Here is a 27,931-nt window from a genome sequence, read left to right as displayed (position 1 = left end):
TATATATATATATATATACATATATATATATATATATATATATATATACATATATATACATATATATATATATACATATATATATATATATATATATATATATATATATACATATACATATATATATATATATATATATATATATATATATACATATATATATATATATATATATATATATATATATATATATATATATATATATATATATATATATACATATATATATATATATATATATATATATATATATATATATATATATATATATATATATATATATATATATATACACACACAGTATATAATTTATTTATTATATACGTATTTGTGTATATGTGTGTATGTGCGTGTGTATATATATATATATATATATATATATATATATATATATATATATATATATATATATATTATAGTATCCCTGTGTCGTAAGAGGCGACCAGGGTTGCGTCAGGAAGGGCATCCGTCGTAAAACATGTGCCAAATCACTATGCGGATCATACGGATGATCCGCTGTGGCGACCCCTAACGGGAGCAGCCGAAAGAAGAAGAAGAAGAAGATATATATATATATATATATATATATATATATATATATATATATATATATATATATATATATATATATACAGTATATAATTTATTTATTATATACGTATTTGTGTAGATGTGTGTATGTGTGTGTGCTTGCAAGTTGCTGTTGTTGGCTGCTATCGCCGCATGCCAGTGGGTTTCAGGAGGTGGAACGGAGACCTACCAGGTCTCAAAGTATCCACATTATTCACATCCGGTGTGTAACTATACTATATACTCTCCACAATCCCCACAATCACAGAGCAACTACATGCTCTACATCATCACTGTGCCCGAGCATTCAACAAACTTATTGATGAGGTAACACCTTGCTCATCCCAAAATCTGAAGAAACCCAATTACTTCACAAATACTGACCAATAACCGTCTACCAACAAAATACAAACTTCTAAAATGGGAATCATTACAGAAATGATGTTACCACCACCGAACACAACAAGGAGGCCCAGAGGCAGAACAGAAGGGATGTAAGATAAGAAGCTATGGAACAATAAACCATCCACCACTAAACAATGCCATACTCGAAAACTGTAAAACAGGAAGAACCAAATTGTCCACAGCTTGGAAAGACAACAATAATGCTTTTCATAGTGTCCCACATTCATAGATAGTAAAATGAATGCAAGTATACAAGATCAACCCATGAATAATCAAACCGATTCAGAAAGCGATGCAGCTCTGGAATATCACATTGCTCTTATGGAATATCATTTTGAAGATGCACTTGGAAGGAAAGATCGAAATATCAGGAGTGAAGATACGACATCGGATCTTCCAGGGAGACAGCCTCCCCCCCCCCACCCCTCCTGTTTTTCTTGGCCCTGGACCCACTGAGTAACCTCATTAATGATCAAAGGACATGGATACACCCTAATATAAAACAGAAGAACATCGAAAGAAGCAGGAAAAGTGACATCTACTGTGCATGGATGATTTTAAACTCTTCACGCCAAACGATGAAAGATTGACAGAACAATTGAAATCGGTGAAATGGTACTCCAAAGACTTTCAAATTGAATTTGGCCTAAATAAATGTTTCAAGTGCACATTCGTACAAAGTGGACCAACAAAAAGACATAACATAAATGTCGACTTTGTTCAAAAAACACACAACAAAACAAAAGAGTTGTTTCAGACAAATATCTACCAACGTGTGTTGTGCAAAACGTTGCAGCCTTTATATCACAAACATAGTTATACTTTGGCTTCAGCCAGTCATCGCATCAACCCCTTGAGAACAAGGGCTTCTCTTTTGACCTCAGGAAGGACCCTGAGCCAAATGTACACGGATATGGATTAAATGGTAAAATGTTAGTGGTGGAAAAAAGGAAAATCGATCTTTACTCATTGGCTAATTCATCAACATGAGGAGACAAAGAGGTTACGATGGAGACAATCCCACACGATACAAAATGTTTGAGCACTTCATTGTGACTCTTGTCGAGGAAGAGGAAGGAATGACTGCATGGTGTGTGTGTGTGTGTGTGTGTGTGTGTGTGTGTGTGTGTGTGTGTGTGTGTGTGTGTGTGTGTGTGTGTGCTTGGAATAATAAAATAATGATGAATCCACAAATATGTGTGACGTTGAAGGAATGTGAGTGAACTAAGTGGAGAGAAAAAAAAAATTAGATTACAGTGAGATAAATTGAAGACAAAGTAATCAGATTATGGAGAAAATTACCTGGCCTTTCTCATTTGGATTAAGTACACAAAAGCAACTAATAAGCCTTGACAAGGAATTAATACAGGACAATAGAGGACAATTTGATAATAGAGGGCAAATCGACTTGGATCCCTCAGACAAGTAAAGGTGGACGTTATTTTTTAAGTAAGTCAATCTTTTAATAAGTAATCTTTAATCTATCTATAATTCCAGCAATCTCTCTGTGTGTGTCTGTCTGTCTGTATGTGTGTCTGTATGCGACCGCCGTTTCTCGACGACCGCCGGTCCGAGTCATCAGCAGAGATAAAGAGAATTTCCCAGAGAGATGGAGAGATCATTGATGAAAATCACAAAAAGCTCAGGGCCCAGAACACTGCCTTGAGGAACTCCAGCCTGGACAGGAAGAAGGGATGAAAGAATTCCATTAAGGGCTCCACATTGACGGCGACAGGACAGGAAGTCTGCGAGCCATGAGTGGAGATTGCCTTGGATACCACAAAGGAAGAGAGTTTGGTGAGCAGGGTGGAGTGCCACACCATATCAAAAGCACATAATATGTCTCAGGATACGGCTCTGATCTCATATCTGGCATTGAGGATCTCCATCCATTGTTGGGAAAGCTGGAGCCGCAAGTCCAGTGTAGAGTGACCTGGTCTTAATCCCAATTAATGATCGGAAATCAAGCCATTGGAGAAGACGAAGGATTTGATGTCTGAAGCGACGATGGATTCCATAACCTTGCTGATGATTGGGAGAAGGCTGATTGATCTGTAGTTGCAGGAATCTGTTTTTGCACTTTTTTATGCAGAGCGGTCATGTTTGCTGATTTCCAAGCAGATGGCAGATGACTCTGAGCAAATGAGAGGGTGAACAGAACAGAGAGAGGGTGAGCAAGAGCAGCAGAGCAGGTTTTTAGGACAAGTGGGCTGATGCCGTCTGGACCGGTTGCAGAATCTGAGTCGAGGTTTGACAGCAGGTTCTCCACATTGTCACGAGAAAAGGACAGAGTCCAAGAACAGCTGGGTGTGACTGGGTAAGATGGGTACGGAAAGCGATCGATTTGGGACACAAGCTTTAGAAGCAAACACGGAGATTAGGCATTCAGCCTTTTCACGTGCGGTGTCAGCTGTGCAGACATTTGAGGTAAGGGAGGGATGGAGGGGAAACATACACCAGAAACAGACTTAACTGGATGCCACCAGGATTTGGAGGAGGGAGACAGGTTTGAGAGTTGACACTTGAGATGAGAAAGATGTTGTTTCCTGGCTCTCCTCCGGGTAGACACACACATGTTCCGAGCTTTGTGGAAGGAACTGTGATTGTCTTCATTTGAATTATCCTTCCATGAGGTGAAGGAAGGCAAGTTGTTTCAGGACAATTGCCTCACCACAAGCTTCAGTGTACCATGGGTGGGAGGAAGGGTATGACAACTGAAGATGAGAGGGGATAAATCTGTGCATGAGAGAGAGCAAATTTCTTTGAAAGAAATCCCAGGATGAGTTGGTCGGAGAAAGTCGAGATGGAAGACCAGTCTATAAGTTTGATGGCTGCTTGAAGTCCTTGCCAGTCGGCCTGAGTGAATTGCCAGACTTGACGGCGCTGAGGTTGTTCTCTAATGAAAAGGAAGACCAAGAAGTAAAGAGAAAAGATGGAGTCATCAGAAGGAACTTGGATAGGATTCGGACTTCAGCCACTGCTCCACAACCATCATACCGGTCCAGGCACAGCTGAGTAAGCCTTACAGAAAACTGTCTGCAATAATTCACTTCTCCTTAGAGAGAGAAAGATAATAAAAGAGAGGAGTAGAGGGTAAAAGAGTTGAAAGAGAAGAAAAAGCAAGAATTAGAATGAATAAAGAGAATTACGAAAAAAAAAAATTAAATTACAAAGAAGTGTGAAAGGAACAAAGAACAAAGATGTCGGAAAGAACCCGGAGAGATAGATTTCAGCAGTTACTCCCCAGGCTCAAGTTACTCCGCAGACTAATAACAGCCAGAGATGTTTACATTGACAATCATGTGGTCAGATGAACCGATTGGAGCAGAGGGAGAACTGAAGATATTTTCAGGGAAATTGGTCAAAATCAGATCCAGAAGAGATGGAGTACCATTGCTTGAGATCCGGGTCGGGAAGTTGAGATTGTGTCAGTCCCATTGAGTCACAGAAGTATTTTGCTGAAGAGCCATGACAGGTGAGGGAGGTACCCACTCCCAACCAACTGGTATGGTAGCAATTGAAGTCACCACATATGAGGAAGAGACAGTTGGGATGGGAGGATAGAAGTTGGTCCATGTTTTCGGAGAGCGAGATGTAAATGGAGTCATCACTGTTTGGTGGATGGTACAACACAAATATAAACATGAGTTGGGAGTGGAGGCGAAGCCGTAGCCAGAGGTATTCCTGGGGGTGTGGGGGAATGAGGGCAGTTCATGGTAAGTGAGGAATAGAGTTTCTGATGAACTCCTCCACCTCCACCAGGTGGAGTGAAAGGGGGGAGGAAGGAAAGGTGATAGAACGTGGCCAACCAGCAACATTTTATTTAAAAATTTTTTTTTTTTTAAATTTTATTTTTAAGAGAGCAACTCCTCCACCAGGACAAGGCTCAGGTCTGTCATACCGGAGGAGGAAGTAACCAGGGAGAGATACTTGGGAGTCAGAGACGTCTTGGGGGAGGAAAGTTTCTGTTAAACAGATTATGTCTGGTTTGTCAGTGGCAACCTGTATGGAAAGATCTGTCAGGTTTGAGCGAAGGCCTTGGATGTTTGAGGTCCACACTGTTAAGGAAGAGGGAAGGGAGGAGGCGTTGGTACAGGGGAGGGGAGGGGAGGGGGAGTTCAGAAGAGTTGTTGATAGACTTTGGGGGATTGCAAAATAGCTCGGGAAGAGGGCTGGATGAGGAGGAGCAAAGGCTCGGTGGTGATGGGATGAGACGTCGTGGGGAGTTATAAGAGAGGAGGCAGAGGGAAGTTGAATATTGGAGGAGGTGGAGGGATGAGATGGAAGAGAGAGAGAGCAGGGGAAGGAGGCAACTTTGCGGATGTGAGAGGAGGAAACTTTCCCTTTCTCTACCTCCAGCCCCTATTCCCCTCTCTCTCTGACTCCTTCCCTCTCCCCTCCCTCCCACACCTTCCCTACCCCCTCCCTCTGTTAAGGACTGACGGTTTAGTTTTGAATTTAAAAGTGCTTCCTCATAGGGTAGTATGTACGAATCAGATTCGGAGTGAGTCGACCAGAGGGGTGTAAAGGTCGCTGCATGTGCAGGCATGCACATGCAGTCAAGCCTTTGCCAGGTAGATAGCATGAGTTTTAAATGCTCCCACCTGGTTTTATATAGAACCCGTTGGTTAAAAATAAAATGTTGCTGGTTGGCCAAGTTCTATCACCTTTCCCTCCTCCCCCCTTTCACACTGCATTCCATTCCCTTCCTCTCACGCTACCTTATACTGCCTTCCCTTCCCTTCCCCTCACACCACATTCTCTTCCCCTCACACTGTCCTGCCTTCCCTCCACCTCACCTCACAATTCCCCCCACTCTGCACCCCCCCCCCCAATGGACCAATGGACATCTCCCTGCGGTTTCCGTGTGCTGTATGAACGTACCCTATTTCTTTCAAGCCTGTACTACCCCCCTTCATTGTCCACAAATCCCACTATCAAACGCAAGTTGAGAACCCCTCCCATCACACTGTTCCCTCACCACTTCCACCTCTTCTCTCTCCCCCATCTTCCTCATTTCCACCCCCCCTCCCGGGGTGTATAGCGACGTTTGGTGAGGTGTTATTCTCCCCACCCTCACCCTTCCTTGCTATTCCCTCCTTCCTCACCCCTCCGAGGAACCCCACCTTCCTCCCTCCCCCTTGCTCTCCCATCCCTCCTCTCTCCCTGCCCCCTCCCCTTAATAACCCCGCCGGTGAAGCGACGGGTTGTATTTGCTAGTGAATAAATTTCGGGGAAAAAGATGGATGGGAGGTGCAAGTTGGATCATTTCACGCAAGGTAACAGACACAAACAGAGAAGGAAAAATGCATCTTATGGACAGTGATGAAATAAAGAACAATTCCTAACTTGACTTCACACCACAGATCACACTTTTATAAACAATGAATACTTCCCTTTGGTGATGATTGGAATGCAGATCAATGGTGAAGCCCATTATGGATGCAGGAATGAGACGAAGAGAGCACCAAATACCAGGAAAGCCAGCAACAAGGAGAGCCAGTCACGAGGAGAGAGAAAATACAAGGAGAACCAGTGATGAAGTGAGCCAGCAACAAAGTGAACCAAAGACAAGGAGAGCCAGAGACGAGGTGACCCCGTGACGAGGAGCGCCAAACAATGAGGAGCGCCAGAGAACGAGGAAAGCCTGAGATGAGGAGCATTAAAGAATAGAGTGTGATCTTTTTTTGTTCACAGGTCCCACTTGAACTCTGTACATGTGTGTCAGAACCAGCTCTCGTGACTCTGCTCTTCTGCCCAGGTTCTCTGGTCTACCCTCCGTACTCTGGGACCGCTTTTCCCTGCCGTGGGCCCCGTGATTGGCTGCCCGCTCTTGTGGGAGGTGCCATCCCCAATTAAAAGGTCTTTCAACTCTTAAGGGGTTCCACAGCACATGACACCACCATGGCTTGCACACACTGTCCGAACAGTTTGTGATGGGTCGATTTGAAGTGTGTAGTGCTTTCAAATGTGCCTTTTAGTGTCCGGAAGTCCTCACCTGGCCCCGCTCGCTAACAAGAGGTGTTTATGTATACAATCTTACCCTGACTATACTGTCTATAAATTACATGGCATCACACTGCCTCCTCGGCAACCACATTTTACAAGACGACTCAATTTGCCAGGTTCCTGATACATAGCAATCTAACCTACTTAAAACACTTGGTCCATGTCATACTTACCATAGTCTAGCAATGGACCCCCTCCCCCCTTTCAACATAACAACTTACATCATTGGGGGACCTTCAGGCACAACTAAAGTTGTTGATCTGCTGTTCGCAGAGGATGTAGAATTGAAGGGTCAAATGGACCAACAATGATACAATTGGCCACATAAGTCAGAACCTCAACAGATCATCGAATACAGTGTGTAGTTAAGATGAGCATGAGAAAGCATTCCTGAAATGATATATGCTAATTTACCTTGTTGTAAATGACCAGGAACAAGTACAACCAGAAAGTGTGACACCTTACTGCAAAAGAGCAGGGAACACAGCCCCAACAAATGCAAGGAAGACAGGTGAAACTACAAAGCAAAAGGGCAGCAAATTATATGATAGTTCACGGTCTTGTGCGTCAAAAGAAATGAAGGGGACAAGGACACGTACACAAACAGACACACGAAAAAAAAGCAGGAATATATATATATATATTTTTTTTTAAACGACAACTAGATACTGTAAATAGACAAAGTTTCACTGAAAAGGCTCGTAGAGAGGGGCTGATTTGGTTTGGAGACCAGGATAAAGGCCCAAGTGTACACACAAAGGAGTAACAATGTGTGGTCATGCATCGACATATCTGCAAAGACTTCAACACCCGGTCTCTGAAAAGCCATGGGAACTTCACAGAGAGTCATATACTGTATAATTAATGAGGCACTTGTAAAAACTGAAGAATCTGTTTGAGGTTCAGCTACAACACAAGAAGAGCCCTTGGAGGAAAGGTGCTGTGAGTTGGAACACCTGAAAATGTTCCTGTGCTCACTCAAGCTTGAAAACATAATGGTTTGACCCTTGAAACATGTTTGGGTACTTTGGACCCTGGATCCTGGGAAGGTCTCACTCCACCTTCTAATGCCCACTTAAGGAGATCACAAGCAATTTGAAGTCGACATTGGTTTGGAATATAAAGGTGTATGTTTGGGGATGGTTGCATGAGTGCATGTCTCTCTGAATGTTTATGTCCGTTTGAAACGATTGTTGTTTTGGACCTGAGGTGCAGTGGAGGCCAAAATAATCCTCCTGATCTCTTTTATTTAAATACAACGTCGAGGCTCATGGAAAAGCAAGGAGACAGAGGGTATAAAGGTAACGCACTGACAACGGGGCGGTGGGGCCACAGGTGGAAACAGCAAGGGAATGAACAAACTGGAAAGAGGAGAGAGAGGAAGGGAGGAAACATGGTAACTTGCAAGTAAGAGGGCTGGGTTAATGGGGGGTAGTAAAATTGCAGGTTGGGATGGGGGATAACAAAGTATAATTTTGAACCAAAGTATTTGTTGAGGAATTATCTTAATACCCTGTTCGCTTCGCGTTCATAGAGCAATGATAATAAGAAGGGAAAGAGACACATGGATTAAAGTCTCACACAGGTTCAGCAATAGGTTAAAAATTGTTTTTATAAAAATGTAGGTTCTTTCATGATGCACATCAGTACAAGTGTATTGCGTACCAACTGTTTGGATGATTTGTGAAGGACAGGTAGCATGAGCTGGCAGGAGTGTGTGTGTGTGTGCTGGTTTCTGAGTTTTCTATTTTGAGTTCGTTTCCGAAGAGACTCCCAATGGAATATGAACTGCCTTACTGGTGCAATGTGGATAGGGCACTCGACATGAAATCTGGAGAGAATGTTAAGCTGACTAGTTAATGGTACATTTCAAACAAGATGAGAATCTGAGGCTGGTGTCATGCCGAAGAGAAAAGGAAAACCTGCCTCACACATTTATATAATGAATATGATGGAAGATATAATTATTTGTACACAAAGATTTTAACTGAAATATACAAGGGTTGGGAAGGCTGGTGGAGGCTCTTTATAAAACATCCAGATATGGAATGAGACCCACTGTGAAGAGGACCAAAACAATGAGAATCTGTAATGATGTGTAAAAAAAATCTTGAATGTTAAAATGAATGGACATTAACTGGAACAGATCAGAGAGTTTCAGTACCTTGGTGACTGAGGATGCCAAGTGTCATAAAGAGATAAAAAGAGAATAGCCAAAAGAGCTTTTAACAACAAAAAAGGAATTTAAGAGAAAGATCTTGAACAAATAGCTGAATAAGAGGTCAGAGAGATTATTGATTTGCTGTGTGGTGCTGTACGAGTCTGAGATGTGGACCTTAAGAAAGGAGAACGTCAAGGTTTAAAATTGTGGGTCTGGTTAGTTCGCTTGTATTATACGGTTGGTTTTAGGTCGGGTCAGCCTTTTTGGACTACCACTGGTAACATGTAACCCAGTGCTACCTGCCGCATGGTCGGGTTGTCGGCAACGAAACCAGCACACCTCACTGGCTTTGCTAGTGACACCCCCCCCCCCCAGGATAAAAAAAAAAACAACACCTGACAAAGGGCGGATGAGCTCCCTTCAGGAGGCAACAGCCATCCGGTATGGAAATGGTGTCTCCTAAAAAACACCCAATGGGGGTAGGAAAATTTATTTTTCTGCCTGGCCCAGTTACCCCCTCCTGAACAGTGGGCCTGTGAAGAGGTTTCCTCATTTCAGGGCTAGGTGAAGGTTTTGCCAGTTTTTCCACTTCTTCTTTTTCTCAGTAGCCCTTCACATTTAGTGGCTCTCAGCCTTGTTTAGGGTGAAGTTAAAAAAAAAAACACTTGGCTGCAGGTTTGCATTGGTTCTTGCGGGTGAACGGCGATGCAACTGTGTCGATGCAACAGTGTGGCTCGGGTTGGAATAGAAATTTAGAATTTGTTCAGGGTTCTGTTGATAATTCACCTACTCTCCAAGAATCTCTCTCTCTCTCTCTCTCTCTCTCTCTCTCTCTCTCTCTCTCTCTCTCTCTCTCTCTCTCTCTCTCTCTCTCTCTCTCTCTCTCTCTCTCTCTCTCTCTCTCTCTCTCTCTCTCTCTCTCTCTCTCTCTCTCTCTCTCTCTCTCTCTCTCTCTCTCTCTCTCTCTCTCTCTCTCTCTCTCTCTCTCTCTCTCTCTCTCTCTCTCTCTCTCTCTCTCTCTCTCTCTCTCTCTCTCTCTCTCTCTCTCTCTCTCTCTCTCTCTCTCTCTCTCTCTCTCTCTCTCTCTCTCTCTCTCTCTCTCTCTCTCTCTCTCTCTCTCTCTCTCTCTCTCTCTCTCTCTCTCTCTCTCTCTCTCTCTCTCTCTCTCTCTCTCTCTCTCTCTCTCTCTCTCTCTCTCTCTCTCTCTCTCTCTCTCTCTCTCTCTCTCTCTCTCTCTCTCTCTCTCTCTCTCTCTCTCTCTCTCTCTCTCTCTCTCTCTCTCTCTCTCTCTCTCTCTCTCTCTCTCTCTCTCTCTCTCTCTCTCTCTCTCTCTCTCTCTCTCTCTCTCTCTCTCGTTCTCTCTCTCTCTCTCTCTCTCTCTCTCTCTCTCTCTCTCTCTCTCTCTCTCTCTCTCTCCCCTGGTTGCATCATTGGTTGGGACGCGGCTATGCCGCTGATGCAGTGTCCCCCTTACCAGTACACTGGTGCTCATTTTGCCGACCTCGGAAGGATGACAGGCTGAGTCAACCTCCTGGTGTATTTTAATTTAGCAGCCAACGGGGCTTGAACTCAGGACCCTAGGATCCCAAGCCGCCATCCTAACCACGAAGCCAACACCAGGCTTAAGAACAACACTGCAGGAGCTTTAATGTCAACAAAGTAATGGTGACATCCAGTTTAATGTCCATCCGAGGTATGATGTCCATTATGTCAGCTCAGGCCAGATCAGATCTGTGCCTTGCTACAAGTATCATGTAAACCTGTACTAACCTGTTCCATGGTCGGGTTGTTGGCTACTAAATTGTCTCTCCCACCAGATTTTTTGGTGAGGAGGGTGGTTGTATATGGACATGACGGAGGAGCTCCTTGTGAGCCAATGGCCATCCATATCTAGTGCCCAACTGCATCTGCGGACGTCCTCCTGCAGTTGGGTTACTTCTGATTCGGAGGTTGGTGGCAGGATTTTCACTCCGGCCACTGTAAAACCCTTCATTCCGCAAAACACAAAAATGCAAAGAAATCTGAAAACCCACTCCGTGGGAGTACATCCTCTGCAGCTTCCCTTTGCAGGGCAGCTCACCGGATGACGGGATTGGGGCAAAGCCTTTAGGACCCCCAATCTTTGATGATAGGAGGGAAACCACGGGGTAACAATCCTGGTTCAGATTGCGGGAGAGTGTGTCGGAGTGGTGCTGAGGTGTCGTCCACCAGACGGCGGTCTCCGTGGGTTAACCTGAGGTGGTCCCTTTGGGTGAGTGCTTGGAATGTCCTATCGCTAAGAGAGGATGATCACCTGTCTCTGCTGTCATCTGAGCTCAAGCGTTTGGACATCGGCATTGCAGCACTCTCTGATGTTCGGTGACTGGATTGCGGCGAGATCATGGTGGGTGGTTACACCTACTATTGGTCTGGTCACTCTGATGGTTACCATACTCAAGGAGTTGCTGTAGTTGTGTCCAATAAGCTGACTCCAATGATAACTGAGGTAACACTGGAAAACGAGCGTATTATGAGACAAAGGATTCGTCACTCCTTAGGTGTCATCTCCCTGGTCTCTGTTTATGCTACGACTGAGGCGAGTGATCTCTCTGTGAAGGATGCTTTCTTCGCCACGTTCGAGTCTGTGGTTGATCAGTGCCCCAGACAAGATACACTTCTAGTCTTGGGGGATTTCAATGCATCGACTGGATCTGATAGGGATGGTTCTGAGACATGTGTTGGTCCCTAGGGGTCAGGAACTATGAACCTGAATAGCACTACGTTCCTTGACTTTGCAAGAGGTCATGGACTTAGGGTGGCTGGTTCATGGTTTCAGCGCCCACAAGCTCATCGCTGAACTTGGTATTCCAACGCTGGCTGTGTGGCAAAGGAGATTGACCATCTCCTTGTTGATGGTCGCTGGAGGATGATCCAGAACTGTAGGGTCTACGGGAGTGCTCAGTTCCTTAATACTGACCACAGGTTTGTTGTCACAACTCTTAAGTTGCACCTTAAATCCAGGAGAATGGTACCATCCCAGCCTCAGCTGTATGTTGGCAAGCTCAGGGATGAGAGGGTCGAGGAGGAGTTTGCGAACAAGCTGAGTGGAGATTTGGGGGGTCTGGGTGCTTTGGGAGGAAGTCATCATCCCAACTGACTGGAAGAGGGGCCTTGTTGTCCCTCTCTGGAAAGGGAAGGGTGATCGCCAAGACTGCAACAACTACCGAGGGGTGACGCGGCTCTCAGTGCCGGGCAAGGTCCTTGCTCGGATAATTCTTCATAGGGTTCACCACCATCTGCTTGAACATCAGCGTCCAGAGCAGTCAGGCTTTACACCAAAGAGGCCAATGATTGCCTTATCCTTGCACTTCGTGTCCTCACCGAACGCAGACGAGAGATCGGCAGGGGCTACTTGCAGCTTATGTTGATCTCTGTAAAGCGTTTGATTCAGTGAATCGGGATGTCCTCTGGAGGATTCTTAGTCTTCCTGGGGTGCCACCAAAACTGATCGATCTGATGTCTCAACTCTACTCTGGTACTGAGAGTGCTGTGAAATGTGGTGGTGCCATCTCTGACTTATTTCCAGTTGTTACTGGAGTTTGTCAGGGATGTGTACTTGCCCCCACACTTTTCAGCACTTGTATGCACTGGATTTTAGGGAGGATGTCGGAGAGATCAAGCTGTGGTGCATCGTTTGGGAATGTCAAGATCTCTAACTTTGATTTCGCAGATGATGCAGTCATCTTTGCGGAGACTTAAGATATCCTTTTGGGGGCCCTCGAGGTGCTGAATGAGTAGTCGGAACCACTGGGATTGCGGGTTTCCTCGGTCAAAACTAAGATCCAGCCTTTCAATGACATCTTGGATGCTGCTGTCCTGTCTGTGTCTGTTTGTGGTGAGGATGTTAAGGTCGTGGAGAGATTCACTTACCTTGGCAGTGATATTCATGTCTCTGCTGGCTGTGAGTCAGAGGTCAATAGACGTCTGGGTCGGGCCTGGGGAGTCATGGATTCACTGGATAATGGGGTGTGGTGCTGCCGGTACCTGTGCGGGAGGACGAAAGTCCGAGTTTTCGTGTCCTTGATGCTTCCAGTCTTGCTCTATGGATGTGAGACTTGGACTCTGACCAAGGATCTGAGGCGGAGACTTAATTCCTTTGGTATCAGGTCTCTTTGGAGAAACCTTGGCTATTGCTGGTCGGACTGTGTCCAACGAGCGGTTTCTGAGAGAGACTCAAATGAGATTTGTTACCTGCATAGTCCATGAGTGTCAGTTGTGGCTGTATGGACATGTGGCTAATTTTACTGACGCTGATCCTGCTCACCAGATTCTCTCAGCGAGGGAGCCTCGTGAGTGGAGGAGGTCAATGGGCCGACCACGTGCCTCGTGGTTGCAGCAGGTTGATCGGCATCTCAAGGAGATGGGGATGGGCCAGACATCTGCCTGGGGGATGGTAAGACGGAGGCCCATGGAGTACCGGTGGAAAGTGGATGCAGCAACGCGCTGCTCTGGTGCATGCTCCCAGATCTGACTTGACCTGAGGTATGACACACATATTGATGCCTCACCCTGCCTGCAAATCACCATGATGACAGTTTATAGCTGGGCTGACATTTAAACCCAGGCGAGACAGCTCAGAGGTGAGTGTGCATACCTTAGGCTATCCTGCCCGCCCTGGTCAATTTCCTGGAATATGTCTTTCACTGCAAGAAAATCCCATTCTCTTACTCTGTCTCTCCATATGGTCAGCCTTTGAACCCCCCTCCCCCCAAGTCTACTTCTCTGGGCAACCTCTCGAAGAGATGCATTCTATCAAGCTCATAGGCCTCGTGATCTGTTATAAGCAAGCAGGCTTGGGCAGACACATCTCCAAATTTGCATTCAAGGCTAGCCGACACCTCAATATTCTCCACAAAACTAATTTCACACTGAGCTGTGCAACGCTCATTACAGTAAACAAGGCATTCATCTGAAGTGCCATGGAGTATGGCTCCCCATTTTGAGCTTGTGCAGCTGCTTCTCAGATTCCTCTCTTGGTTGCGGCCAAGTTCAACGTTTTTTTGAATGCTTTTCCAGAAACTGATACCTGGTTACCCACTTCCAGTCTAATCTGAATCATCACCTGCAATCCTTCATCTGTATGCCTGACTCCCTGTGTTCATTGTCTCTTGCCCATCCCTCCACTCTTTCAAGAATGCTGCCCATTGTCACATTCTGACCCACTCCTGATCTCTATTACTCTCATCAACCTCCCCTTCCACCCATTCTTTTCCTTTCTGTCACTAATCCAATCTTGTGTGATGTCTTGGTCTTCCCATTACCCGTTGTCTGTGAACATGTTGCCCTCTACCATTTTGCTCCCCCATGAGCCAATATTTCTATATGTATTTATAAAAAGCAGAACTTTCAAGTCTATTCCTCAAATTCATGCCCTGTTCCTCAAATTATTCCTACAATCCAAAAACACCCAGTCATCATCTAAATAAACAAGCATATGAAAACCTAAATGCAGTCAGACAGTTTCGAGATACTGTGTATCACTCGGATTTGTAATAGGATTAGTCATAAACCTTAACACTGCGACCCCCCCAAACCCCCCTCCCCACCCCCAAGGCCATAACTGCACCTCGAGGGGCCTGAATTGTTTATATGATGCATTCTGATAAATAAAGCTGAGAAATTCCATCTAGGATTACAAAGAAAAGGCAAGATAAGGCACCAGTAAAGAGGAAATCTGAAGATGTGATGGGATGGGAGGGGGAGGGGAGATGTTCGAGGTGGTGAAAGGTGTAAGAGGATGTTACAAGCGACTCACATAGACTTCAGTATTGGGGGCAAACTGAAGAAACAATGGACATGTCATATAGGAAATACGATCACATGAGCACACTTTTTGTTGGTTGTATTTTTATTTTTATACATATCCACCTACAAGGCTTTTGTATAAATATCTGCAGCTTGATGGAGTACTGTTCTCCCCTCTGGGCTGGCGACCCTGTCTCATACATACCTAACTCAATTTGACGTCATGGAAAGCAAGGCCTTCAAGATCATTGGAATCTCCTTAGATGAATCTGAGTCCATGTGCCTATTATTTTCACATTGCAGACAGGTCGGTGGTCACTCTGTCTTCGACCACTTCCTTTCTACTCTTGCATCACCCTCTGTTGCCCCCCTCCCCCAGGTTTCTGCAGGGTGCACGAGGTCTGCCAACAATCCCCTTCTGGTGAAACTCCCAAAACCCAAAGTCACTGCACACCTACACTCATTCATTCCTCGATTCTCCCACCTGTCGAATCAACTTCCACATTCTCTTCAATCTCATTCTTCCCTCCAAGTCTTCAAGACAGATGCTCACCACCATCTCAGATCATCCCCAATCCAAACCATGATATTTTTCTACTCCTGTTAACTCTCCCCAAGCCCATCTCTTTCCAACTTTCCTTCCTGAGAGTTTGCTTCTGTTTCCATCTTGTCCACCACACATGTCCTCTCCTATTACTCATTCTTCTTCACAGCCCTTAGCTTTGAAGTTTCTATATTGTCCCTCAACCCTGCTGTTGTGTGTCCCCTCCTCTCCTCCTGTTGTTCATCTTGTTCTGTTTTTGTCCTGACTCCTGATAGGTCCTCCACAAGCCTCAATTCTGTATATAACAAGTAAAAAAAGACATAAAATGTCATAGCCCCCATAGTTTTAGAAATTTTGCTGAATGGAGTTAAAGGATAGCCCATATTTACGTACAACTAAAATGGCCACCAGTCTACCGGTCGACCATCTTTGATCATATCGCAAAATAAAGTGAGGTGCACGTATCTGCCATCATGTACTGTGCTTGTGCCAATTTTGAACAAAATCGGACCATGCATGTCTGAGATATGGTTGGGAACACGTTTAAGTAACAACATGGCCACCAGTCGGCCATCTTGGATCTCATCAAGAAAAAAAAATGGCATGCATATGTAAGCCATTATTCGTAATCTGTGTGCCAAGTTTGAACGTTGGTAAATGCATGTCTGAGAAATTATCGAGGACATGTTCGACACCGGGTTCTATTTACTACTAAAATGGACACTAGTCGGCCATCTTTGATCGCATCGCGAAACAAAAGGATGTGCATATGTATACCATCATGTGTGGTCTTTGTGCCAAGTACGAATAAAATTGGTCCATACATGTCTGAGATATGGTTGAGGACGTGTTAGATACCGCGTTTTTCACAATTAAAATGGCTGCCAATCTACCAGTCGGCCATCTTTTATGAGATCGCAAAATAAAGTGAGGTACCCGTGTATGGCGTCATGTACTGTGCTTCTGCCAAGTTTTAACAAAATCAGACTATGCAAGTCTGAGAAATGGTTGGGGACACATTTTAAGTAACAAAACGGCTGCCAGTCTGCCATCTTGGATCTGATCCCCGAAAAAATGACGTGCTTATCAAAAGAACGACAAATTACTGCACCATAGTTCTAAGAAGGAAGCCAGACATAACAACACACACGCGCACGCACGCACGCACGCACGCACACACACAAACACACATCATTATGTAAGCCATCATTCATAATCAGTGTGCCAAGTTTGAATAACATCAGTAAATGCATGTCTGAAGAATGGTTGAGGATGTGTTTGACACCAGTTTTTTGTTTGTTCCAACTAAAATGGACACTAGTCGGCCATGTTTCATCGCATAGCCAAACAAAATGATGTGCATATGTACGCCATCATGTGTCGTCTTTGTGCCAAGTACAAATAAAATTGGTCCATACATGTCCGAGATATGGTTGCGGACGCACACACGCACCCACGCGCAAACACGAAAATTGAAACTAAATCCATAAGCCCCTGTTTCGAACTAAGTCCAACGGGGCTCCAAAAACATGGTCAAGGTTCGTGGAAGAGCGAGATCAGAATGGACTGGAACAAAATGGAAACACCAACAGAATAATGAGAGTGAGATTAAGTGGATGGAGCGAATGACACATGGGGTGAACAAGGTGCACACAGATGAATGAAACACAGCAAGATGAGGAAGGGGAAATCAGGGATGAAACACAAAAATAATTTATTTTTTACTGGAAGTAAATAAATTACTTTAAAAAAAAATCTATCTGTATTCTAAATCTTAAATAAATGTTGCTTGAGACATCAAAACACCATGCAATATGCTTGCTTTTGCAATATGCTTGCTGGACAGAGATTGTGCTGTTACAGCCAAGCAGGGAGCTCGAAGTTTGGTTTATTATGCAGATCAAACAACTTCACGATATCACATTGGCTTGCTTCATTGGGTCACCTGTCCATCAATCTTACCTTGTTGTAAGACAAAGAAAACTCTGGCATGGAATACAATGAGTTTGAAGTCAGGTGGCCAATCTGTCAATACATGAGCTTTGTTTAAAGAAACCCAACTGCTTTGGGTTCCTTTTCTTCTTGTGTATGGCAACTTAGCTGCCAGGTAGCTATCAGTTTGTTGGGGGCATAGCTGTGCTGCTGATGCTGTGCCCCTCTACGAGTACACTGGTACTCATTTCACCGACCTCAGAAGGATGACAGGTTGAGTCAACCACACCTGTGGTGTTAATTCAGTGACCAACAGGGCTTGAACTCAGGACCCTAAGATCCCAAGCCAGCCATCTTAACCACGAAGCCAACACCAGGCTATGCTTTGATTATTTCCCAAGAGGATGTTATATTTACCAATCTACATCGCCTACGCTACACTGTGCAATTTCAAATGATCAGCCTCATAATCCTGTGAACTGTTTTTGTTGGGGTCAGGACGTTTGCTTAAAATTCATTTTGCATTCATGATTTTATTGAGACAATCCTTGCAGTTTCCTATTTCCACCATTTCTTCCACAATTTCCAGTCTGTTAGAAAGAAATCTGAATTGGCTTCCAAAAGTCTGAAATCCAACTTGACATGAAATTTTCACATCGAGGATAGAATACAATACATTCTCCCTTAACACCAATCCAATGCTCATTGTGGGGAGGCGGAGGAGGTGGGAAGGGCCTTGTAAATATGCAAAGTGGGAGCAGGGCATTAGGAAACCCATTCCTTCTGGGAACGTGAATTGGTGAAGATGGATGAAAGATGCTGAGCTGTGCAACCAAGTAATTATTTGTGAGATTCGGGTATGTTTTGTAAAATGAAATTTTTTTTTGCACTAACCGTTTTAACTCAGGATTTATTTATACATGACATTGCTGCAAGGTATGTAGCTTCTTGTCCTTACCATCAAGTGCTAAGATTTTTATTCTGTTGAAGTCACCAATTAACCTTTTGGCTGTGTTGCAATGACCATGACCAAAGAGGTCTGATATGAAAACACCTACCTTGTAAAGCGTTTATCCCTGTGAGGCGTCTTATTTTAGTTGCCTAATTGGTTGTTTTTAGTACGATAGCCGTGCCCACTCACAGGGGCACAGAGAGGGGGTTGGGGGCAGGCAGGGTAGCTACCCATGCGCCCGTACCTAATAGGGGCCCGTAATTATTCCTTCAATTTTTTGTTTCATACAATGATTGTTTGTGATGATAAAACACAGGGAGCAACTTTATTTAGAATTTTGTATCTCCCTCCAAGCCAATCAGGGCAATTCCCTGGCATGGGCAGTGACACACTTCCTCGTAAAATAAACTACTGTGGGAACAATTTACAGAATTACAATCATGGTAATCACGTAATGATGTAAATGAACACAGGAGTGTTGGCTACACCCCAACCAGATGAAGTGTGTTAAACAAATCGCATGTAAGAATAAGTGAATAACACCCCAATTTTCATTAAACATGGCATGAGTTTGACGATGAAAATACAGAAACCTCCGTATAGGTTGTTAAGGAAAATATATATGAAGACCACAAGGGGAAAACCAGAGATGTCACTTTTTATAAATTTCAGGGTTATTGCACCTGCCAATAGTTGGCAACATAAGGTTTCCTCTCACAATATTACTTTAACAAATAACCAGGGGTGTCACATAATTTATATGGTATAAAGTTTAGCCGTGCAATGAAAAAACAAGTGTTGTCAAAGCTGAACAAGTAGAAACCCAGAGTTGTCAGTACTTTACTCCTGGTTATCTCCCTTTCATTCATGTTAACTGTTCCACCATAATATTCAGAGTTGAGAAACTAAAAAAATGAAAGGTTGTAAAACTTTCACAGCATAAACTCTGAGCACTACAATAGCCGATTTGGTTATATCATGGGCTCCGTAGTTGGTGCATATCGTGGTTCAAGCCTGGTCAAACCTTTATTGTGACTTTTATGGGACCCACGCCGTGGCTTAATGGTTAGCGCGTCTGAGTACCCATCCTCATTCGATGTACCCACCGCCTAATCAACCTGCTTAGGTATATGAGGGAGTCACATGAGTTGACTTCGGCTATCGCGGGGGTGGTTTATCCTTGGTTTCCTCCCGGTTTTCCATCATAATAAGTAGTACGGAGTAAGAAATGGAGAATCCGTCGTCATATAAGCGAAATACCCTTGAGTATGGCGTTGAACACCAATCAAACAAAAAAACAATGACCGTTTAATGTTGAAAAAAATAATCTGTGATCACCAAAGTCATGTAATGTATGCTAATAACCAACAAGCATGAATTTAACTACACATCCTGGGTTAAAATTGCATGGCAATTATTAAACAAGGGAATAACCAGTGATGTCAGTTTGCAACATTGATTCGTTCTTTGCTCTTCAATTAAATAACAGAAGCTTGGCAAATGCTACATGCTTAATTTGATCGGGCAATGATCACTCTTCCTTTTACTGGAAAAGAAATCTATATGACAGTTATTAAACAGTCCACCAAAGTCTTGAAACTTTGTTTTTCAGTTTCTTCAAAATTGACTTATCCTGACATCTCTTGTTTTCCCCTTGTGGTCTTCATATATATATATATATATATATATATATATATATATATATATATATATATATATATATATATCTGTGATCTATATGATCTATACAATATATTTATACTGCCACTCACGCTCATGCTCACGCTCACGCTGCCGCTCACACTGATGCTCACGCTGATGCTCACGCATATAGATCTTCGGAAGCTTTCCGAAGATCTATATGATCTATACAATATATATATATATATATATATATATATATATATATATATATATATATATATATATATATATATATATATATATATATATATATATATATATATATATATATATATATATATATATATATATATATATATATATATATATATATGAAGCCTGGTGTTGGCGCAGTGGTTAGGGCAGCGGCTTGGGATCCAAGAGGTCCTGAGTTCAAGCCCCGTTGGGCCACTGAATTAATACACCAGGGGGTTGACTCAGCCTGTCATCCTTCCGAGGTCGGCGAAATGAGTACCAGTATACTGGGCCGGTGTATACCCCGGTTAAAATAGGTGTACCTTATCCCTGAGTCGTAAGAGGCGACCAGGGTTGCGTCAGGAAGGGCATCCGGCGTAAAACATGTGCCAAATCACTATGCAGATCATACGGATGATCTGCTGTGTCGACCCCTAACGGGAGCAGCCGAAAGAAGAAGAAGAAATATATATGTATATATATATATATATATATTTATATTTATATATATATATATATATGTATATATATATGTATATATATATATATATATATACATACAGTAGGTGGCTCAGATGAAGGCATTGCCCCTACACTTTGTCTCACCCCGGGGCCCATTCTGGCTCTCAGCGGCCCTGCCGGCTCATCGCTTCATTGATCGGTTTAATCAAAAGCCAGCATGTTGCACGTCACAAACACATTGCAGATATCAATGTGTGAGTCTCAATAAGGATATAAAATGAAGTGAAACACGTGAAAAGAAAGGCCTTTCATAACATGGATAGTTGTTGCTGGTTTATTGGTGGTTGGGATAGTTGTTGTTTGTGTTCTCCTTCTGTGTACTTTTATGTATTTTTCTATTGCTTCAAGAAATATTACTATATATATATATATATATATATATATATATATATATATATATATATATATATATATATATATATATATATATATATATATATATAAATATAATTTTGTGTGCTCATTCCGCGTCTTTCAAAAGAGTTCCTGCTATCGTAGAATAATAAATCTTTACCAAGGTAACCATTACATTAAGCTCACATTTGCGCTTCTTCTTCTTCTTCTTCTTCTTCTTCTTCTTCTTCTTCTTCTTCTTCTTCTTCTTCTTCTTCAAACCCAGAAAGACGAGCATTGAACACAGGCATCTTTATGATTAAAGGGAGACAAATTGTTGTTCCATGTACAATGTAAATCGGATATTAGCTTTTCAATCAAGGAAATACATTTTTAGCTCGCCTGTTCGAAGAACAGAGAGCTATAGCGATACCCCCGGCGTGAGCGTCAGCGTCAGCGTGAGCGTGAGCGGCAGCGTGAGCATCAGCGTGAGCATGAGCGGCAGCGTGAGCATCAGCATCAGCGTGAGCATCAGTGTGAGCGTGAGCATCAGCGTGAGCATCAGCGTTAGCGTGAGCGTGAGCATGAGTGGCAGCGTGAGTATCAGTGTGAGTGGCAGCGTGAGCGTGAGCATGAGTGTGAGTGACAGCGTGAGCATCAGTGTGAGTGGCAGCGTGAGCGTGAGCATGAGCATGAGCGTGAGCGGCAGTGTGAGCGTGAGCGTGAGCATCAGCATGAGCGGCAGCGTGAGCGTGAGTGGCAGCGTGAGCATGAGCGGCAGCGTGAGCATGAGCGGCAGCGGCAGTGTGAGCATGAGCGTGAGCTTCAGCGTGAGCGTCAGCGTGAGCATGAGCGGCAGCGTGAGCATGAGTGGCAGCGTCAGCGTGAGCGTGAGCGGCAGCGTGAGCATCAGCGTGAGTGTCAGCGTGAAAATGTTAAAGTTTTTGGTGCAAGTTGTTTGATTAATTTGATGGAGTTTTGTTTTTTAATAAACAAAAGCAATCGAACGGCCTGCATATATCCCGAACTGCACAACACTCACCAACATCTTCCATTTGAAGCCATTCCTGAAGTACGGTCGACCCTTCCAGTTCCATTCTTGACAGGTTGTGAAATTGGTTCACAACATGTTCCTCCTTTTGAAGTTAACAATTGGAATAACCTATCCTTACACGGCCCTGTTGTAGTACGGAGTAAGTACGGCCCTTTCTAATGTTTTTATGTACCACACTATTTTTTTTACTGATTACAATATACAAATACATATATTGCTTTAAAATTATTTGGATCAGACTTCACTGCAATGCTTCATAAAAAATATTATTAGACGAGTCTTTTAAAAACGATAAATGTATAAACAGGCGAGCATTGGGTGCTTTGACACCAATTCTCTGGTTAGCTTTCCGATGAACCACTTTTATTGTTTTACGACAGCAAGAACTGCTACATGAAACCTTGAGGTTCTCCTTCTTTGCGTGATGGACATGTCTCTTTTGTCCTTTTTGTGATTATAGTAACACCCGCTTCCTCCAGAAGCGAAAAAGGTGTCAATACCCGCACTCTCCAGGCAGGGTCAGAGGAGAAATCATTTGCACTATTCTCCATGTATCGACACAAATCTCAAGTCATCTCTCCATTCTCTCCGATGGGGGGCAATGGATGTAAGGTGGAAATATTTTGTACCCATGACCCGACCTTGAATACCCCGAGCATGTAAGCAAAATTTGGTGGAGATTAGCTCAGCCATTTTCGATTCTATAATGATCAGACGAACATACAGAGAATTGCCTTGTTACCTCCGCCACCGAAGTTGAAGGAGGTTATGTTTTCAGCCATTTCTGTCTGTTTGTTTGTTTGTGTACAGGATATTTCAAAAAGTTGTAGACGGATCTGGATGAAATTTTGTGGACAGGTTGGGTGTGTGACAAGGACGAATCGATTAGATTTTAGTGAAGATCCGGATTCAGATCCGATGACTAGAATATTAAAAGTGATTCTTCACTATTGAGAGATCGGGCCAAAAACGATATATAGCATAATATTTCAAACATGTATTGGGCCTGATGTGTTCTCATGGATCAGGCATTGCATGGTGGAGGTATGCGCTCGACCGAGTACCCTTCTAGTTTTAATATGATGAATTACAAGGACATTACAAAACAACGTACAAATCTACAAAGTACAACACTGTAGTGAAATTTTAATCTGGGATCTCAGCATCCACTCATCAGTTCCGAAGGAAACATCAACCAAGCTGATGCAAACGAGCACGTGTCCAGCGTACCTTGTGCTGAGAGTTCAAGAGGTGCTTCAAGAGCAGTGTGGTAGGGGTGCAGAATGACCAGCAAGCTCTCAAACAGCTGCAGACAAGAAGGCAGGGAAGACACAAAGGTAGGTAAGTGCATATACTCCATTGAGCAAACACAAAAGATTGTACCAACAACAGAATATTATAATGATGGTGGAATAATCGGGAACTGTGAAGGCAAAGATTGGAGAATTTGCTGAATGGTCGAGTTCGTGCACCTAATCTACATAGTTTGTGACAAATACAAGAAGCAAGGAAATCACAGAAACAGATGCAATTTTCATACCCAGAGACAGAAGTGTCAAGTTTGAATTGTCGTGTGGTCGCGAAACAATTGTGATGATGAATAAATAAATGACTTTTCAGTTTCACGTGTTGTGAGTGTGCTAGGCCCTGTCCCCATTGGGGGACAGCTTGCACAGTAAGGGATAAAGGCTGCTCTGTGGATGACATGCCAAACCTGAGACAAACATCCTTGCTTCTTACATCGCTGGGGTTTCATACCTGATGAATGTCTTTGCACACTTTCGATGTGACATAACTGAGGCCAAGTTGAGAAAATGAGAAAAGGAAGAGAGTGGAGGATGATAGGAGATCAAGAGAGAGAGAGAGAGAGAGAGAGAGAGAGAGAGAGAGAGAGAGAGAGAGAGAGAGAGAGAGAGAGAGAGAGAGAGAGAGAGAGAGAGAGAGAGAGAGAGAGAGAGGAGCGAGAGGAGAGAGAGAGGGGAGAGAGAGGGGAGAGAGAGAGAGAGAGACAAAGAGAGAAGAAGGGTAAGAGAAGGAGAGGGAACAGCCATGTATGGAGGTCAAATGTTGCGTATGTCAGAAATAGATCGCCTCATTGCCAAACTAAGGTCGTTTTTGCTTCAACGTTGAAGGGCTCATCCTCTAGTCTCGAAACAAAATGCTCCAAACATTGGTTCCGCTTCATGAAGCGGAGATTCACTTCCACAAAAGCTTTAAACTCGACACGTTTTCAATTTTTTTTCTATGCAAGGTCAAGGCTCATGGAAGAACTAGAACACTGAACGGAGCAGGATGCAACAGACCAAAAGCAACAGCAGGGTTGAAGGACAAAATAGAAGGAGACTTGAACAAATAATGGGTGTCGGGAGGAATGAGGGGTATGGGAAGATGCAATGAGGTGGACGAGATGGATACAGAAGCAAATTGTCAGGAAGGAAAAACTGGAAACTTAACCTCAACGGAGCTTTCGTGGTACTTGACCTCAAAGGAGCTCACCTTTTCTCCGTTCTGGTTTCCCAGCACGTAACATCCCATAATGTTAATGACGTTCACCTCTGGGTTCATCTTGCTCATGAGACCACCGAGGCATTTCCAGAATCTGGGATGAGCAGAGACCGGCCAGAGAGTGACAGTCTCAGGGTGGTCATAGTTAGCCGGTAACCAAAAACACCACGCACGGTACGATGGTCTACAATTGGTTTTCTGAAACATAAATCTTTCATGATGTGAATAAACAGAACAGGTACTTACAAAATGAGATCTTCTTCTTTCTCAAGCTTTGCAAATGTCACCACTTTATTTTTCAGCAAGTACAGGTATCCAGGCCCTCCCTGAAAACGAATGAGTTCAATTTTAATGGCAAATAAAGGGTTAAAGCAAACTCGGTCGGCATCACAATCACCGACCGAAAATCGCAAATTTTCGTGAGATAAATGACGTGGTGGTTTCTCAATCCCCAGGGTTCGTCTCGCAGGCAACGACAGAACGATGTTTGCACCACACCATCCCAACAACGCAGTGAACTCGATATTTATGGAGCCTTTCCGAAGCTTTAATTACACATTTTAAGTACTATCGCCTGTTGATTAAAGTGACGATAATAATGGCATTTTTGTGCTTGCTAAAAAGAGAAATGCCACCCGATGGTTCAGATTTTCCACCTTATAACGCCGACTCCAAGTGGTGTGTCTCATGGGCTGTAAAATTAACACCTGTCTCACGGGCTAGAGCACCTGTCATCGTACCAGGAATTCATGTTGATGAAAAAAAATATATATCAAGGTTTCATTTCACTGTTACACTGTCTGTCCTCTCCCAAGTGTGGGATGACCAGTATTCTATAATGTTGGAGGGCGGTTCAAAGGTCACGTGGACTTTTTATACAACAGGTAACAATAATGGTTCATTGCTGACATTGTGTGCAATTTTTGTCTACCCTGAGCAAGTTGTACAGGAGGCGACTTCAGCGCTGTTCCTGTCATTTCCTGTATAATTTGAACTCCTCGTTCAACGTTGAACTGCCCTCGTCGATGCAAAGCATTCAGGGTAAAACTGAGATAGCGGCCAAATGGAGGTGCATCGTCAAGTTCCTTGTGAAAGGAAACATCAAACCAAGTGAAGGTGATAGGAGACTTGTCTGCAATATTTGCTGAAGAATGTCCTTCACATATCTGTGTTTAAAGGGCGCTCACATCATACATCGATGGGACAATCAAGAGTGTACGTGTAGCAGGGGATACCTTACGAAATAGGTGAAATTTTTTTTATCAATCTCTCATGATTTCCTGTAATAGAAAGTCCACGTTAACCTTGAAATATCCTTGTATGTAGAAAAAGGCTCATGGAAGAGCATTCTTCCATTTGGCTCAAGAGTGAAGACGTCGAGAAACGCTGTGAAGAAGCGAGGACGTTGGAATATTTGGACCAGGATACCGGAGCACAATGGCCTGCTCGACTTGCAGAAAATCATATATCGTGGGCGCTTGCGGGCAGATGGAACAGCCGAATGGATATCCCACAGCAATACAGCAGAAGATGGGAACTGGAATGCAAGAATAACAATGTAAAACAAACTCTCTGTCTGGTTTCCCAACGTAATCAGCAGCAGGACAGGCTTCATCCAAGCTGTGGACACCTTGGGGAGTTAACAAGCAATGGCGAAAGGTTCGTTCGAATAAGCCTGCTCACGATGGCTGCAAGGCACCGGTTTCCCGATGAACACCATCCACCGGCTACGTCGCAATGAAATACAAGGGGCATCAACACGCGGGAAGCCATTTGGCCTATCATGCCTGTGCGACATCGAGACCACATTGAACAGCGATAAAATGAACCGAGCAGCGCACAATACAAGCCTCGTTCATTGTCCTGCCTGAGATGGTTGCTAAGGTGGTGTAAAAAACAAACAATCCACAAGCCCATTTAACCCTCGAACAGCCACATTGTGGCACAGAGGTCTCAATGTACCCTGTTTATTAAAATCTGTGATCACTCCTATATTGATATCACAGATTGACAGAAGATGGAGAATAAAACATTTTCTTAAAATGTAAATTAAGTGGCCTTATCCCTCATGTCTATAAGGGCATTAAAGCAGCCAGTGGTTCTTCACTCCACAGGTTGTTCACATAATCAGCAAGGTTACGAGAAAGAGTAAGAGAAAAGTTGTGCAGTACGATCATTAAATTCACGCATGGTACCAACAAATTGCACATACCAATTTTCCAAAGTGCACACATGAGTGCAAGCAGGCGAGACAACCAGATTAATGTTCCTTCCAAACGATGACATACTCTATCCCTCCTCCTTGCTTGCGAAGCGCAGACCACTGACAATTTGAACATATCCGAGAGAATCAGGGCCGTGTAAGGATAGGTTATTCCAATTGTTAACTTCAAAAGGAGGAACATGTTGTGAACCAATTTCACAACCTGCCAAGAATGGAACTGGAAGGGTCGACCGTACTTCAGGAATGGCTTCAAATGGAAGATGTTGGTGAGTGTTGTGCAGTTCGGGATATATGCAGGCCGTTCGATTGCTTTTGTTTATTAAAAAACAAAACTCCATCAAATTAATCAAGTCCCAACAGATGGTTTTGCATGTCCAAATAAGCAGGCTTTAATAAAGCTTGCGTTATGTAGATGACAGAAGCCTGCATGATTTAGATTGCTTCCTGTTGAAGGAGCACGATTATGCCATAAATTTACAACCACAAAATGTTTCGCTACAAATACTAACAACTCACGAGGTGGCATCGCGACCCATCACCCAGAGGCAAAGGAAGTAGCTCTCATTAACAAAAGCATCCCGACACAGCTCTTTCATCCTCAGAGGCTCATCCGATTGAAAACATGGATCTCAATGAGAGTAGGAAGCATTTTTTTCTAATCCAACCAAAGGTTCATCACATCAAAGGCATTACGATAAGGCCACCAGGACCGCAGCGGTGAACTGGAAAAAGAGATATGGTCCATTAAAATTCGGATGAACTCTGGAAGCAGATTTTCATCCGAACCAAAATCTTACACAATGGTACCTGACAATAGAGAAGCAGTTTCCAAGCCCTGCATCCTCGATGGTACTCATTCAACTTCCTCTCGATCTCTTCTGCAAGGGAGCAGGACGAAGCAGTAGAGGGAAATTGAACTACAACGTTACCCAACGGATCTTGAATGTTTAATTCATTTACCATTAATTTTGCTTTTACATGCACTTTGATGATTCCCAATTATAAATCACAGGTCGTGTTACAATCTCGAGAACGGAAAAGTTTGTGATACGCTGTTA

General features: G+C 43.5%; 1 protein-coding gene across 1 annotated transcript in view; it reads right to left on the bottom strand.

Annotated features, from left to right (window-relative positions):
- NSMF (NMDA receptor synaptonuclear signaling and neuronal migration factor) overlaps nt 1–27,931 on the bottom strand; it is an 84,420-nt gene that overhangs the window by 11,071 nt on the left and 45,418 nt on the right. Inside the window, exons 11-14 of the mRNA XM_085882292.1 lie at nt 27,681–27,751; nt 24,896–24,975; nt 24,641–24,743; nt 23,375–23,450 (exon numbers count right to left, since the gene is read on the bottom strand). Of these exons, the coding sequence (XP_085738418.1) occupies nt 23,375–23,450; nt 24,641–24,743; nt 24,896–24,975; nt 27,681–27,751 (330 nt within the window). The remainder of the gene's footprint in view (nt 1–23,374; nt 23,451–24,640; nt 24,744–24,895; nt 24,976–27,680; nt 27,752–27,931) is intronic.

This window comes from Eptatretus burgeri, chromosome 5 (assembly GCF_056783735.1).
Source record: "Eptatretus burgeri isolate ZD-2024b chromosome 5, Ebu_testis_v1, whole genome shotgun sequence".
NCBI lineage: Eukaryota > Metazoa > Chordata > Myxini > Myxiniformes > Myxinidae > Eptatretus > Eptatretus burgeri.
The sequence above is the reverse complement of the archived record's forward strand: the minus strand, read 5'-3'. Positions and strand labels throughout refer to the sequence as shown.